This window comes from Gossypium hirsutum, chromosome D03 (assembly GCF_007990345.1).
Source record: "Gossypium hirsutum isolate 1008001.06 chromosome D03, Gossypium_hirsutum_v2.1, whole genome shotgun sequence".
Classification (NCBI taxonomy): domain Eukaryota; kingdom Viridiplantae; phylum Streptophyta; class Magnoliopsida; order Malvales; family Malvaceae; genus Gossypium; species Gossypium hirsutum.
The window spans coordinates 8,495,836-8,512,858 of NC_053439.1; the positions used below are offsets into that span (position 1 = coordinate 8,495,836).

General features: G+C 33.5%; 1 protein-coding gene across 1 annotated transcript; it reads right to left on the reverse strand.

Annotated features, from left to right (window-relative positions):
• Nucleotides 1-9,548: 9,548 nt before the first annotated feature.
• LOC107950548 (heat stress transcription factor A-1b-like) lies at nucleotides 9,549-12,852 on the reverse strand. The gene is made up of 2 exons (NM_001327573.2): nucleotides 12,334-12,852; nucleotides 9,549-10,920 (listed from the first exon to the last, which is right to left on the reverse strand). Exons 1-2 carry the CDS (start codon nucleotides 12,577-12,579, stop codon nucleotides 9,658-9,660), a joined length of 1,509 nt encoding a protein of 502 aa, NP_001314502.2. The 5' UTR covers nucleotides 12,580-12,852; the 3' UTR covers nucleotides 9,549-9,657.
• Nucleotides 12,853-17,023: the final 4,171 nt, after the last annotated feature.

Here is a 17,023-nt window from a genome sequence, read left to right on the forward strand (position 1 = left end):
TTTATAGATCAAATAAACAGATAATTCATATCATATAGCATTTATATCAGTAATCAATCATAATGTCCCTTATATGAGCCCTCGATGTCCAAAATATACATTAGAAATATATCGAGACTAAATCGGGTACTCAAAATTTTTTTCGAAAAACATTAAAATTTATCAAAGATGCAGGGGACACAAACCCGTGTGGTCAGCCGTGTGGCTCACACGATCAAGAGACACGCCTGTGTGGGCACTCGAAAGAGGGACACACAGCCGTGTCCCAGCCTGTGTCCAAAATTGAGAGCTCTCTGACTTGGGTCACACGGCCAAGGCACACGCCTGTATGTTAAGCCATGTGAACAATTTGAGTATTTTGTTTTACAATTTAAAAGATGCAGGGGACACACGGTTGAGACACACACCCGTGTAGACGAAAATAGGTCATTTTTCTAGCCATATTTCTAACCCAATTTATCTTCAACCTACATTAACATTTTAACACATTCACAAGACAATACAAGACATTTAAACCAAGCCAAAACTATGTCTTATATATGACATATCATCATATATGACCAAGTATACATGTTTATCAAATTGATCAATTACATATATAAACATATTTGTACCAAATATACCAAATCAACCCATGCCTCAATATGCCTATTAGTAAACCATTATTCAATCATACCAAAACACACATCAACCATAATAAGGCCATATACTTATATGTCAAAATGTATCAAACATAAGCCATTCAAATGACTAATCACAACAAAACATTTACATACCATAAATGACCAAATTAACCTATACATGCCATTATAACCAAAGTTGATTTATTAAATATACAAAAAAGGCCGATGAATAGTGTGATGTGACTTCGACCAACTTCCAACCTTAACGAGCTTCCAAGTTACTATAAAACATGAGAAATAAAACAGAGTAAGCTTTAAAGTTTAGTAAGTTCGTATAACATGGAATTTAGCTTACCAATTAATTCTCATTTAAGGTAAACAAACTAAACATGCTTAAACCAATTTGGCCAAATGCCTAAACATATATCTTCATCAAATATGTTAGTCATATAATTCATATAATAACTCATAATCACAATTGTACATAGTCATCAGACAAGTTTCACACACATGTATCTTTCATCTCATTTTTCAACTCATCAGGCAAGTTTCACACACATGTATCTTTCATCTCATTTTTCAACTTATCAAGTAACATCATTTTCATGTATTTCAGGTATATACGGGTAATAATTCATTTCGTATTCATATTGTTTCATATTAGAATTTTTTGCCCGTTGAACCATTTAAAATATCGATGGATACATGGGTAATACACACTAAGTGTACAAAACTATAATCCGTCAATTCATATAATATTCGTCAATTCATATTTAGGAATGCTCATGTGAGCATATAAACAAGTAGCTCTTTCGAGCCATATAACGGGAAGCTCATGTAAGCCGTATATCGGGAAGCTCATAAGAGCCGCAATCAGGTAGCTCTAGAGAGCCATTAATCGGGAAGCTCATGAGAGAGCCTTTAATCAGAAAGCTCGTAAGAGCCATATGTTAGTGTGCTCATAAGAGCTAAATAACGGGAAGCTCGTGAGAACCAAATATCAGGAAGCTCAAGAGAGCCAATATTGGGATGCTCATGAGAGCTAATAATGGGACACTCTTGCTAGCTGTGGTGTGTCCGCAACACATGCAGGATCACAACCAATCAGAAACCCTTAATGACAATGTCATCTGTATCCATCGATTTTCTAAGGTTCAAACAAGACTTAGTACTTGCCAGATATATGATCAATACATTATACATGACAATTATACATTTCACATACATAATAATATTCAATTCAAAGCATATAAATATTTAATTTAGTTACACGAACTTACCTCGACCAGTGTATGTAAATTCGTAGGCTACTAATCTAATACTTTCTTTTTTCCTCGATCTAACTCCGTATTTGGTCTATCCAGATCTATATGAAAGAATTTAACTCAGTTTAATATAATTTATATTAAATTCAGTCCAATACACATCTTTGACAAAATTACTATTTTGCCTCTATACTGCTAATTAATTACAATTGTCCCTAGGCTCAGAAAATGAAATCCATACAATTTAATCCTTATTCCAAGCCTAGCCGATTTTCATATGTAACAATTGCAGCCCATGTATTTCATAAAATTCAGAATTTTTCCATGAGTTTTTTATCTTTTCAATTTAGTCCCTAAATCACAATTTCATCAAAATTCACTTTACAGAAGTTGTTTATCTATCAACAACCCTTCATTTTCTACCATAAAACTTCATAATTCAACTACACTCGTCCATGACAAAACTTTGATACTTTAATAACTTTACAAGTTAATCCCCGAAATAGCTAGATTAAGCTATTACGATATCAGAAACATAAAAATTATTAAAAATTGGACAAAGATACTTACCCAATTAAGCCAAATAAGTTTGCTTACTTCAAATTCTTGTAACTAGGGTTTTCATGTTTTTAATTTTAGGAAAGATGATGAAAATGATGATATTTTTATTATTTAATTCATTTATCATTTTTATTTTATCATCTTTCCAATTTAACCCTTAATAATTTGCTAAATTCCAATGAGAAATAATCATCCTTATCTACTAATTCCACTAAATGGTCTATTTGCCATATAAGGACCTCCAATTTTGAATTTCATAGCTATTTGGTACCTTTAGCTACTAGAATTCAATTTTTACATTTTATGTAATTTGTTCTTTTTTATTAGATTGAACATAAAATTAGTAAAATTTCTTAACGAAATTTTCTTACGATATTCCTATCATAATGCAGACCATAAAATAATATTAAAATAATTTTTTTTCCAGACTCGAATTTGTGGTCCTAAAACCACTGTTTCGATTTCACTGAAAACGAGCTGTTACATGGCAAGTCTATCTGCCACAATTTCTTATAAAATGTGGTGTAATCATTATTGTAGTGCCTAGGCTCAGGTGTATCCCCTCCCTATAATAAGCGTTTGTAATAACTCCTCACTGTATACTCACTAGTTGCCTTACTCCTCCAAACCATCCTATCTTCTTGAGGGTGTCGAGATAACAGAATACAAAGGATGTATTCAGCCTCTTTTAGGGAAAAATATCTAGCAATAAGATCTTCTTTCTAGCATCTTTGTCTTTGATCGATTAAGTCCAAAATTGCATTCAGTTCACTATTCCTAAACACTATTGCGTACTTTAAAATCCACAGATCGTAATAGCCACGCATCATCTCAAACTGAGATGTCAGTCCTTGCTCACACTTGCCAACACATACCTTCTTGCAACACTCCTTTGGTGGCCCAAATGCTCTTTCCAAGTATAAGATGTATTGTTCCATAAAGTCGATATTATAAATGTAATATTTGGGTAATATTTTTCCTTCAACATGCCCGCCAATAGAGAATTTGGGTAATTAACCAAACGTTATCATTGCTTCGCAAGCAAAGCAACATTAAACTTTGCTAAATTCCTAAAACCTAACCCCCATCCTCTTTTAACTCACATAGGTTCTTCCATTCACACCACTGTATGCCTCTTTTTCCTTTGAAGTTTTGCCATCAAAATCTACTTATAATGTGTTCCATATCCGTACAAAGAGAAACAAACATTAAGAAACATGACATTGAATAAGTTGGTATGGCTTGCAGCATACTTTTAATGAACACCTCTTTTCCACCTTGAAAGAGGGGCTTAACACACCAACTATTAATTCTTTTAATCAGTCTATCTTTGAATATCTAAAAAGCAATTTTCTTTTTCGTGCCAACCATGTTCAGAAGCATAAAATACTTTTTTGGGTCTGATAAAAATTGAACCTTCAACGTTTGTGACACTAAATATCTGACATTTTCAATAACATTTGAATTGAAAAATAAAAGGGACTTATCAAAATTAACACACTGTCTAGAGCATATCTCATATTCTTTTAGAACCTCTTGCAAGATACTAACACTTCCTTTAGTTTTTTCACCAAAAAGGATACAATCATTTGTAAAAAGTAAGTAACTACTGGTCCCCTCTGATATACTTTTTCACCCCTTACTAGACATTCCTCCTTTGCCAAACGCATCAGTGATGAAAGCCCTTCAATACAAATCAAGAAGAGACAAGGGCAAGGTGAATCCCCTAGCCGAATACCTTTTTTCGGTTTAAACAAATCACCTTTTTCACCGTTTATTGAAATTGAATAAGACACAGTGGTAACATATTGCATGATAAAATCCACCCATGACACCGCAAAACCCATTTTTAACATCATATCTCGTAAAAAGCCCATTCGACCCTATCGTAGGCTTTAATCATATTGAATTTGAGTGCCATGTAGCCTTTCCTCCCAACCCTGCGCTGCTTGAATGCATGGAGAATTTCATAAGCCAATAATACATTAATTATAACCAGCCTTCTCGGTATAAAAGCGCTTTAAGATTCATCTATGCAAACATTTAACACTTTTTAGAAGCAATTAGCAACTGTTTTTGAAATTATTTTATAAATTACTATACATAAATTGATGGGTAAAAAATGTGACAAATTATCTGTGAAGAATTAACAAATTCCAAAGTGCCTTTGTTAAGAACATTCAAACAAAATTGACCAATTTCCTAACCCACAATATGGCAGTATCTTTGGAAAAACAGTGCAGATAGACCGTTAACTCTTGGTACTTTTGTTGGGGCCATATCTTTTAAAGCCATATAAACCTCCTCCAACCTATATTTTATCGTAAGGATTTGATTCATGCTATTTGAAATACTTCGTTTTACTCTAGCCAATATGCGTTCAGGATTACCAGCGCCTTGGGTCACAAATAATCCTTGGAATTCGCAATCTTAGCCAAGTCCTCCTTATTCGTAACAAGCTGGTCATCCATTCCTCACAAACCCCGAATTTAATTTGTTCTTCGTTGTTGAGAAGCAAATCTGTGGAAAAAAGTTGTATTGTGACCACTAAGCTTTAGCCAATTTGCACAGGCCCTTTTTCTCCTAATAAAGCTCCTCTTTATCAATCTCCATGTTCAAATGTAGCTTTGTATCAATCAACTCCCCAATTATGTCGTCATTTCGCTCCTCTCCATTCAACTGTTCTAACCACACATGGAGCCTCCTCGAAACCCCATTTTATCTTTTCCTTAACAGATTCATCCATTCTTGCAGGCCCACTCCAATTTTATTAAGGCGATTTGGTATATTTCCTTGGTTGCCTTCCCACAATTGTCTAATATCACTTTTCACATGATTCTTCTTGGTTCCACCATGCTTTAAACCTAAAATGCATTTCGACAACCTTTGTTCCTTTTGACTGGTATATATGAGCAGCAGGCAATGATCAAAGAACGAATGCGATAGATGCTTGATTGAGAAATTCAAAAAAGCCAAACACTATGTCGAGTTTGCAACTCCCCTATCCAACCTTTCCCGAATATTATTCTTTGGTAAATTCCCCCTATTCCATGTAAACCAAGGCCTTGTATATCCCAAATCCTATAATTGATAGTCAGTTAGAGTATCCCAACAAATTTTCATTTGTCCTTCATCCCGCGGTAGACCTCCCTTATTTTCGAAAGAATAAAGGATCTTATTGAAGTCTCCGCAAACCATCCACGATAAACCTTGGTCTCGTCCAAGCTCTTTCAAAAGATTTCAAGAATCTTCTTTAAATCGCACATTAGGTGAATAATAGAACCCAGTAAGCCATCAAGTCATATTGTCCCCACATGTCTTCACCTCCACATCAATATGATTTGTTGAGAAGTTTCTAAGAGCTATGATATTGTCCATATTCTAGTACATACAAAGACCACCTCGAGTGCTATTAACAACTACGTCAATCCCATTCAGAAAACCACTTTTCCTTCAGACTTTCTCCATTTATCTTGAATTAATTTTAGTCTCCATGAAGAAGACAATTTGGGGATCTTTTTTCAGCATCTTCCTCAAAAATTGGTGTACTTCAAAATTTTTGGAACAAAATCTCTAAAATAATTGGCAATCCCTAAGAATTGTTGGATTTGCTTTTTTGTCATATTTTCACCAAGAAATTTCAATAACCCTTGTGCAATATAAGATCTGGGTTAATACTTTCTTTCTCTAATGTTTATTCCCAAGAATTCTATCTCAAATTTGTTGGTTTGTATCTTTCTTTCTGACAACATAATTCCATATTGAATGACCAATTACTTGAACTAACTCAGAAAATCAATATTGGCTTGTACATTTGAACTATATAGAAAGACGTCATCAATATATATCAATGCATTATCCATGATGGGCTAGAAAATATTGATCATGGCCTTTTGGAATAGTAATAGAGTTGTTTTCAGACCAAAAGACATTATTATCCATTGGTAGTGTTGATTTGGTAGGCAGAAACCTGTCTTGTTCATCCCCAAGAATTCTATCTCAAATTTGTTGGTTTGTATCTTTCTTTTTGACAGCATAATTCCATATTGAATGACCAACTACTTGAACTAATTCAGAAGAGCAATATTGGCTTGTTCATTTGAACTATATAAAAAGATGTCATCAATATATATATATCAATGCATTATTCATGATGGGCTAGAAATTATGATCATGGCCTTTTGGAATAGTAATAGAGTTGTTTTCAAACCAAAAGACATTATTATCCATTGATAATGCTAATTTGGTAGGCAAAAACCTGTCTTGGGCCTAGCTTTATTCCCAATTGCCAAAATCCAGCTTTGAGATCAAATTTGGAAAAGATCTTATCTTTAACTAGAATAGAAAATAATGAGTTCTGATTGGGTATTGAGAATTTATCATCTTAAAGAAAATGATTTAAGTGGTTCATAATTAATCACCAATATGAATTTTTCTCTAGCTTGCTCTGGTATTTTCCTAACATAGAATGCTTCACATGTCTATTAGGAATTTGAGGGTTCAATCAACCCTTGTTGTTTAAGCTCTTTGCACTCTTATACCTGTATGGTTTCCAATATGGTGATAAAGATATTATTGTAGGCTTTGATTTATACACCAACGTTCAACATCTAAGAAATATACTTGATGGAGTCCAATTCAAGATGCTTAAACCTTTTGTTTCAATTTCCAAGTTGTTTGACATTGAGTCAAAAAAAAAATCCAATAGATTGTCTAGGTGCTCAAAGATGAAGCTTGTGTGGACTCATATTTTGAGTTTTTATGAAAATGTGATGGGTCATTATGGAAGAAGTTAGATTTCTTCATCACACTTCATTTCAAAAGAAATGAAGATATCAATCCCACAAAGGCAAGCCATATAGGAATTAATTATGATCATCAAAAGCTAGCTGAACAAGAATGTAAAGAGCTTCAACAAGAAAGGTTGATTGAACCCTCAAATCCCTAATGGGATGTGAAGCATTCTAGGTCAACAAAAGAGCAGAGCAAGCTAGAGGAAAACTTAGATTGGAGATCAAATATCAGCCACTTAACCATTTTATTCAAGATAATAAATTCTCATTACCTAATCGAAACTCATTGTTTTCCAATTTAGAAAAGCTAAGATCTTTTCTAAGTTTATTCTCAAAGCTGGACTTTGGCAACTGGAATAGAGGCAGTAGAGAGGCCCACGACAAGTTTCTGCATACCAAATCAACATTATCAATGGTCAATAATGCCTTTTGGTCTGAAAACAGCTCCATCACTATTTAAAAAAGGCCATGATCAAGATTTTCTAGGATAATGTATTGATATATATTGATGACATCCTTTTGTATAGTTCAGATGAACAAGCCCATATTGCTCTTATAAATTAGTTAAAGCAGCTGGTCCTTCAATATGAAATTATGCTGTCAGAAAGAAATATGCAGACCGACAAACCTGAGATAAAATTCTTAGGGATGAACATTAGAGAAGTAAAGTATCAACTTGGTCCCATAATGCACAAGAAGATTATTGAAATTTCTTGATGAAAATCTGACAAAGAAACAAATCAAACAATTCCTAGGGATGGTCAATTATCTTAGAGATTTTAATCCAAAATTTTTCAAGTACCTTTGAGCAAGATGTTGAAAAAAGATCCCCCTCCATGGAAGGAAGCTCAAACAAAAGCAGTCCAGAAGCTTAAACAAAGTCTCTAGGATTTGCCACCATTGCGAACACCTTCTGGTGGAAAAATAATTATTTAGACAAACGCTAGCGATAAATATTGGAGTGCAATTTTGTTTTTTTTTTTTGAAGAATTAAATAAGACATCTATGTGAAGATTCAATCCATTACCACTCCTTGTATCTCAAAATTTAAATTTCATCCATTAAGAAATCGTTTCTTGGTACACAAATGTTAAAACTCAAGCAAAAAATTTTCCCTCACCCACAGCTCCTGTGATTCTCTAAGTTATCCTTTGATACTAAACATGTTAAAAGGAAAAACTAATATTCTTGCAAATAAAATCATGATGCACAATCCCTCTGCTTCGAAAAAATCCACTTCTAAAAGGTCTAAGTCTCCTCCATCCAATCTTCCTCCAGCTCTTAATCTCGTCCTTGAAAAGAAATTCCAGGATAGAATATTCCGATATCAATTGAAAATTTTTAAAAGATTATTTCTTAAAACCTCCATCTTGAATATCCTTTCATCATACAAAAATGAGGTAATGAGTTGTCATATCTGATATCCAGTGTGACAATGTGGCTAACTTTTCAATTAGATATTTTATCCTTATTATTTACTTTTCAGTTTAATTTGTTCAAATATGGATACAGAAATGTTGGTACCTTTTAATTTTTGAACAATCAAATAATGATTCGATACCAACTACCAGTATCATACCTCCATAATTCCATGTCCCAGTGTGTCACATTCACTTTACAGGAGTCCAGAGAAGATGGATCTCAATAACAAATAGTGAAAATTATCTAATCACAATTTCCAGCTGCGACCATTTCAATCAAACATTTGTAAGCATATAAAGCAAGGAAAAGGCAAAAAGAGAGCAATACCCAGATATTATTTTCTACAAGTGAGAATCTATATCCTAAAATTCATCTATGGCTAAAAGAGGGATGTCCCATAACATACTCTTCTTAAATGATATATATTACTATTATGGGTGTTTCATTGGATAACAACCATTTGGAAGACATGTTGTTATGCTATTAGAACAATGACATTGTAAATAACTCCTTTTAATAACAAAAGTTCCTCTTTTCTACCCAACTTCACAGATCATTATCATCAGCAGCAGCATTAACCTCTGCAATGACCATAGAATTTTTTTTGAAAAACTCAAAAGTTGTAGCGAATTCAAAGATCGAGACAACTATCCACAGCCTGAAGATGAAAACAATAAAGGGATTCTGAACAAGTCCTTGCCCTTGTATGTGCAGTAAGAATGAAGGGTAGGAATTAGCATACGTTAAAACAAATAGGATTAAATTAGTAAAAATAAAAAATACATGTTAATAAATTTTTTATTCATCGTAAGGGCAATTTCTTTAAACGATGACACTATCTATTTCAATAGGAGCCGAATATGATGCAGAGCATTATTATTATTATTATTATTATTATTATTATTATTAAGAAATGACCTTATCACGATGACAGAAAAATAAAAAAAAAGGATGCAAGAGTTAGAACCATACACATACACAATTTGTAGGGCATCAGCCTCTCCGGCTATCTGTTGTACGAAGGCCCATTTGCTCTGTGAGATGATTCGTATGTTGAATCCTATCCCGCCCATTATTCTTCCCCAACAGTAATTCAGGTTCACAGCCTGCGCCATTTTCTGGAGAACTCGAGTTAATTTCATCAGAGTCCCCACTGGGGGGGCTTGTTGTAAGAAACTGTTCCCAGAAAACATCACTAATTGCTGGAAGCTTGGGGGTTCCATCCAGCAGCATGTCCATATCACGATCACTAGAAAAGTCATCCGTTTGTATTGGTCTTGCACCATTCAAAATGGCTGACATAGGGTCAATGTACTCTGCATTCACTCTCTCAGACCCTCCTCCCGAACTTGCATTTGTAAAGCCAACATCATTATCAGTCACAACCCCTTGCATATGAGGGACACTTGGAAAGACTGCTTCTTTTTGTGATTTATGCTGATTTATATCAGATATTTTACCCGAGTTAGTACTCTCAGTTGTTAAAAGAGTGGCAGTACACGGACAACTGTTAGGAAAACCTGATTCTGCTTGCAAATAAGACTGTCCAGAAGCTGGTGGGACTTCTGACAGTGTCACTCCAGAAATTCGACTGGAGCAGCTCCTGCTGTCTAATGCATTGGAAGGAGGAATACCATCAATCATGAAAGTATCGGGGTTATCTATCGAAGGTTCCAACCTAGGTGATGTGTTCATCTTCAATATCTGGTGCAACATTGCTTTCGCTGCCTCATTCAATGAAGGCTGAAATTTTACAATCCGTCTATTAGGAAATATGGTACCATGTTCACCGGTTAAATTTTCTTCATCCAGTCTGGAGAGTCTCCTCTTTTTGTTTCCACCAGTAAGGTGTCTGTTGCTTTCATTCTGTTGCTGTACAAGCTGGCTTAAGAAACCTGGACTTTGCATGGCCTTAGCAAGAAAAGACATCATTTGCTGCTGTCTCTGCTCCATCACCTGTACACGCTGGCCAACAGCTTGCAACTGGTTATCTGTGGCTTGTTGCTGCTGTCTCAACCTAACAAGTTCCTGCATGAGAACATTCTTGTCCCTCTTAAGCCTTTCAACCTTCTCTTCGAGCCCAAACGTCCCTACCTCAATGCAAGCTCCAACTGCCGAGCTATGAACTTGAGGTTGTTGATTACCATGGACATTAGCAGGTTTCCGCCTGCTGATAGTTTTCAAGAGATGTTTCTGACCTCTTAGGAACCCCTCATTTGCAAATTCCCAACGGTCTGGGTCAACTTTCCTAAAACCCTAAAGGAAAAAAGTTATGATGATCAATGACACGAGTTATCACATATATATTTTCCATACAATAGCAAGCCCACATATGTGAAAAGCAGGGTTGAATTTTAATATCTAATTGAATCACATATCATCCGTCTTGTTTGAGCCCCAATGCCTGACCACAATCAGTTAGTAATTACAAGCATAAACTTAACCTGCAGATAACAAACACAATTACAACTCGATGAGTTCTTCAGATCAAGGAGAAGAAAAGGTGATCAGAAGAATTCAATCCATAACATCCACCCTCTCCAACACATAAGCTTACAAATAATACTGTCCTAGTTTCTCGATCATGCTTTAGTTCACTTGTTGGTTAAAATAACATTTTCAGAGCCAAAAGAACTTGGAAAAAGAAAAATCAAAAGAAGAAAAGCTAACATGAGGAAATCAGGAAATGAATTGTCAATTTACTGAATCCCCTGAATTTAGCATCTTACTCAGATCAAATGTAGTTAGATCAAACATGGCAAGAACAAAGAAAAAGAATCAACAGCGGTAAAAACATGGAATATATATGCATCTCCAGAATTGATGGCATTTTAAACAAAAAAAACATCATTAAAGACATAGAATTTGTTTCAAAAACATGAAATCAATATAAAAAGCACACATGGAACAAACGCAAGACATTTCAGCTACTGATCTAAGAGCAGAAACACTATATATGAATATACTTTGTTTAATTCAAATTCAACATATAAGATTAATAGGAAAGAACTGCAATAAGTAGTATCATTTTATATGATAGTAAAATTGGTCAAAATATAAAAATGGTTAGTTGGGCATGCATGTGCATTCCATGGAAAATGGTTTTCAACCAATCATCCGCATGCCATTGACAATCCTATATAACAACAGGAACTGCATAAGCTAAGAGCTACCCAATATCCAATTTCGAAATGCACTAAGTAATATTTAAGATTGTTGTTATTAATATTAATACTAAACAAAATAATCACCACATTACGGTTGCAATTCCCAGTTCCTATATTTCAAATCGATATCCCAATTTAATTCAGTTTAGACAATTACTATACCATAAATTCATGATCCAACACTAATATGGTTCTAAAATCTCTCCTCCCACGAAACTTCATCTTTAAAACTATTCACAGTTCATTTCAATCTCATCTACGTATATTTCTTGAAGCCATATAATAGCAACCCAAGTTTCCATTAAAAGAAAAAACCAAAACCGTGAAAATCCAAACGAATTCAGAACCCCTTTAAACCTCAAAATCGTAATTCACCTCAAGAAATCACACATCAATCAGCCTACATATGTTCAAAGAATTGGAAGTCTAAAAACTAATAACAATAACAATAAGATAGAAAAGAAAAAAAGAACAAAAAGAACAAAATCAAAGAAATACCCACATAAGTATTGAGTTGTCTGACAAAGCTGGAGAAGTTATTGTGCTTAAAATACTTAGGCAGAAGGTCCCTTGAAAACTCCGGCACTTTCCAGACAACGAAACTGTTGTTAGCGCTACTCCACGAGATAACGGAGTTGGTCGATGGATCATCCACCACGTCGTAGGTTTTGCTGAGGAACGGCGGCACCGTGTTGCCGTTTGTGGCGACGGCATTCGCCGCTGATAATGAATCATGAAGGGAATCCATTTATCTTTTTTTTTAAAATAAAAAAATAAAGAAGTAGAAAACAAGTATTGGGAAATATTAGTTTTAAAGATCAGATGTGAGACGATTGGGCATGGAACGGGAGTGAAGGAAGGAAGCTATAGATTCTGTAGAGAGAGAGAGAGAGAAGAAAAAGGGTACTGTAATGGTAGGGTGGCTTTGTTTTTATTGTTTGGGAAGGATTGGATGAAGAAGAAAAGGAGGAGAAACACTAGTCTGACCGACACGTTGCTCTTTGTAAAACCATTTTCTAACCGTTTCCCAACCTCGCCATTTTTTTCCTTTTGCTTTAACTAACCGCTAAGGTTTTTTGTTTTTTGTTTTTTTTAAAATCTACTTATAAAATTGACGGAAATGACAATTTTGACCTAAAAGGAAGGCTGTTTAAACTGACCTGGCCATTTGGACAATCAGAAACTTGTCAAAATATTAGTTTGGAGAAGTGGATTGAATAAGTTGACTCGAGAACCCATTGATTTTGATAAAAATAAGTTGAATCGAGTGTTGGAACTAAATTTTTAATATATTTTTTAGTTTTTTTTAGTTTTTTAATAATTTATTTAATTAATCAGATAGGCCGGTAAAATCAGTCGAACCAGTTAAATTGACGAATCAATTCAACCACCGGTCTAATTTTAAAAATATTGGGTAAAAATATAATAAAAGTCTCTTTATTATATTTTGTATTGCAAGTCGATCTCTCTAATTAAAAAAATGAGTAAATTAATCTTTGTATATTACGAATAAGAGAAATATTTTTTTATTAGTTTTCTAAGGTTAATTGCTAATTATGTGGAGTTCTACTTTGACAATTTGGATTTAATGACATGTAAAAACTTTTAAAAATTACACAAAAAATCTATTAATTGAATTTTAAGTAATTACATGGCATATCATGTAATTTAAATGTTTAAAATTTAATATAAACTCAACAATATTTTAATCTTAATTATTAAAAAAAGTACTCTAAAAAATTATTGAAAAACACATTTAATGTTTAAAGAATTTCAAAGAAGAACCTTATCTCTTAAGTATGGGTTTGGATGGGCGATGCAGTATGTTTAGCTTACTTTTTGTCTCACGTTACAGTATTGCTATAATATCTAATCCAACCACCACCACTGTTTTTACACTACCACAGGTGTAATTCACCGTCCATCTAAATTCACACTAAACTTACCATCCCCAAATTCGAACAACCTTAAGTCCCAATTATGAAATTTATGTAATTTTAATCAATTCATGCTACCTTGAAATAGATCACCCAATTAAGTCAATTCTTCTGGTAGTTATGACCTTCGTCGTTATAAAACGCAAATCTTAAAATATATGCTTTTTTTATTATTTTTTATATTAATTTAATTAATTAGAGATAAAATAATTTTAAAAGAATATGATTTCTTTATAAATGAGTTTTAAAGGATTTAATTTTTTGATTTATTTCTTTAATAATTAAATTTAATTTAATTAAAGATAAACAATAATGACAAATGATGAATTTTGATTGGTTCAAAATTTCTAGATAAGTCTTAAATTTTTTTGCTTTCAGCTTTGAAGATCTTTTACAAAGGATGCCATCAATATATATATTCATTTGGATGGAACTTGGCAATGAAACAAAGAAGTCTACGTACCCTCATTTTTTAAGGACCAAGTCATAACGTAGTTCAATTTTGTTTTGGATTTGCAATTTAAGCTCATACTCAAGAGCATCATTTTTTTGATGAGCAGTTTATACTCATACTTAGAAGGTTCATTATTTATTTTGTGCGAACAGTTTAAGCGTGTTAAGAAGCATCATCATTTATTTTGGATGAACAATTTAAGCTCATTCTTCAGAACATGATCATTTAGGTTGAATAGTTTAAACTCGTGTTTAAAAGCATCAACATTTTGGATGAACAATTTAAACTTGTACTTAGAGCAATGTGACAATTTAATCTCATGCCCAGGAGCATTACTTTTTATTGGCTTTTTTTATATGTGGCTAGAGCCCAATCGTGATCATTCTGATATTCAAGAAACAAACAATTGCCCCCAGTCCTTTGGAAATCCGCTATCTTCCTTATTCTTGGAATCGGTGTAATAGGATCCAAAGAGCCAAATTTTATAGTTCTATCCATCATATTGAATTGAGAAACCGTAGTGGTTGGTTTCAAGTTTGATGATGCTACTTTTTCTTCAAACTCGATTTTCCCTTCTTCATAGAATTGAATAATTTTGTCTTTCAACACAAAGCACTTCTTGAGATCATTTATTCGACCGACTTCTTCAAGTTGCTTCATTTTTTGGCAACCAAATCAACATAGTTTTTAAAAGTTCTTAAAGCATGTTTGGAACATCAACATCAAGGAAAGAATACTATTTTCATTCCTCTCCTTTGGTGTGGCTTTTGTTGTACCTTTGACTTGAGCAGAAAAAGGGCTTCACATGTACGACAATAGACTGATAGACATCTTCATCATCAGTTAAAGTTTGCGCCCATTATGGATTACTTGCTCAAAAGGTTCTTGATTTGCAGCAATTTCCATACTCAAGTCCATGTCGTAAGCTTGAGTACTTAATTATTCAAAGGGCTTTGGCTTGATGCCTTAAAGAATGTAGCCCAAGCCCTAATTCATGCCATGTATGCACATATCAATGGCTAAAGATTCTAGCAATTTCTTCTTTCCATTTAGACTTAAATTCCTTTAGTGGTGGATGTAATTGATGATTGGCTCGTTTTTCTACTATTTGGAGCTTGTGAGCTCAATCATGCTAACAATATGACGAGTGCTATAAAATTGATTGAGAAATCTTCATTCAAGTTCTTCCTAGCTATCAATCATTGTAGGCTAAAGATCAATGTACCAATCAAAAGCATTTCCTTTCAATGATTGACGAGCTACTTCACCATGAGATCTTCACTAGTGTTGGCGTTATTATAGGTTTCCACGAAGTAAGCAACATGTTGACATCAATTTCCTTCACAATTGAACTGTTGTAATTTTAGAGGTTGATAATTTTTAGGCATCTTCAAATGATTAATCTTCTAAGCATATGCCTTTGAATATGCATATGAAGGTAGAGCAGCACAATCTGTTGGGATCTAGTATCCTTAATGTAATATTTTCGTCAATGTATACTAGTATTTTTCGAACATATTGGTTTAATAAAATATCCATTGATTACATTACTATTCTTTGTATATTGTCCTCAATATTTTTTGCATGCAAAAATAAAATGGAAGCAAATATTAGCTCACTAGTTATCTAACGTTTAACTAATACTAAGCGGTATTACGTAGTCGAATTGTAATACAAAAAGACAACATGTATTAGTAGATAACCTAAATATGTCCTTAGTCTAATTGGAAATGATCAAACTAATTGAAAGACTACTATGCCATTTATCAAGTCCAACTAGAGAGATGTTTTGTCATGTGCATTGGAACAAATGACTTCTAGAAGATAGAGATATAGATGTGACTGACAGGACTGACAGTACATTGGACATGACTCTCATAGAATAGATCTTAGATCTATTTATAAATTTATGCAATTATCATTTTCATAGTGTAGGAAAAAATCTGGTTTGAAAATGGTTTTTTTACACAACGGAAAATTAAAATTTTGAAAATAGACCCGATTTGTGATATTTATAGCAATAAACCTTAACTGAATTCATACCTGTGTTTTTGGATAAGCGGATCCTTGATGTTTTTTGGTTTTCAACCAAATGATCTTCTCCACTATTCTCATACCACAAATTACTTTGAGTGTGGGCTCGAACCAATTGAATCAAAATATAGAACTAGAAAAAGTTATCCTTTTGAGGTGAAAATGAAAATTCTCTCTTTCAATAGAAACTGGTAAAATTGTTATTCTGAAAAATATGTTTATAAGTTGGGAATAAATTTTCTCTATATTTTGGTAGAATAAAAATCTCTCAAAAATTGTGTTAATAGCTCTACTGGTGCCATCTATTTATAGGAAGAGAAAGTAGAATCCTTGTATAGTTATAGAAGTTTATTTTAAATAGAAAAACAACATCCTACTTAGAGTAAGAGAGGGGAGAACAACTCACCCTTGTATTTCTACTAGGTTGTCGCCCCCTTTTTGTTATATGAAGGGTATTGGGCCTCTCTCACATCAGGTCCAATTACGAGTACTTCTTGGGCCTTTTTGACCTAATACTCTGTAATGTGATTCAACTCGATTCAAATATTCTATTTCCCAAAATAAACTTTAATATTTACTTATTAAAAAAATTTCCCATCCCAATTTTACTCAAATAAATTTCTGACAATTTTACCCCCGATAAAATTTTGACAAATTTACCCTTAGTAAAATTTTGACAATTTTACCCCCGATAAAATTTTGAGAAATTTCGTTCAATATGTCAGAACTCAACATGTTCACTATGACCGAATGATTTATTTTCATTT

Bases quoted from the DNA above. Each gene is read 5' to 3' on its own strand.
- LOC107950548 (NM_001327573.2), bottom strand. From the start codon at position 12,579: ATGGATTCCCTTCATGATTCATTATCAGCGGCGAATGCCGTCGCCACA. The intron at 10,921-12,333 runs GTGGGTATTTCT...TTTTTCCTTTAG, and splicing joins TCAGACAACTCAATACTTAT to GGTTTTAGGAAAGTTGACCC.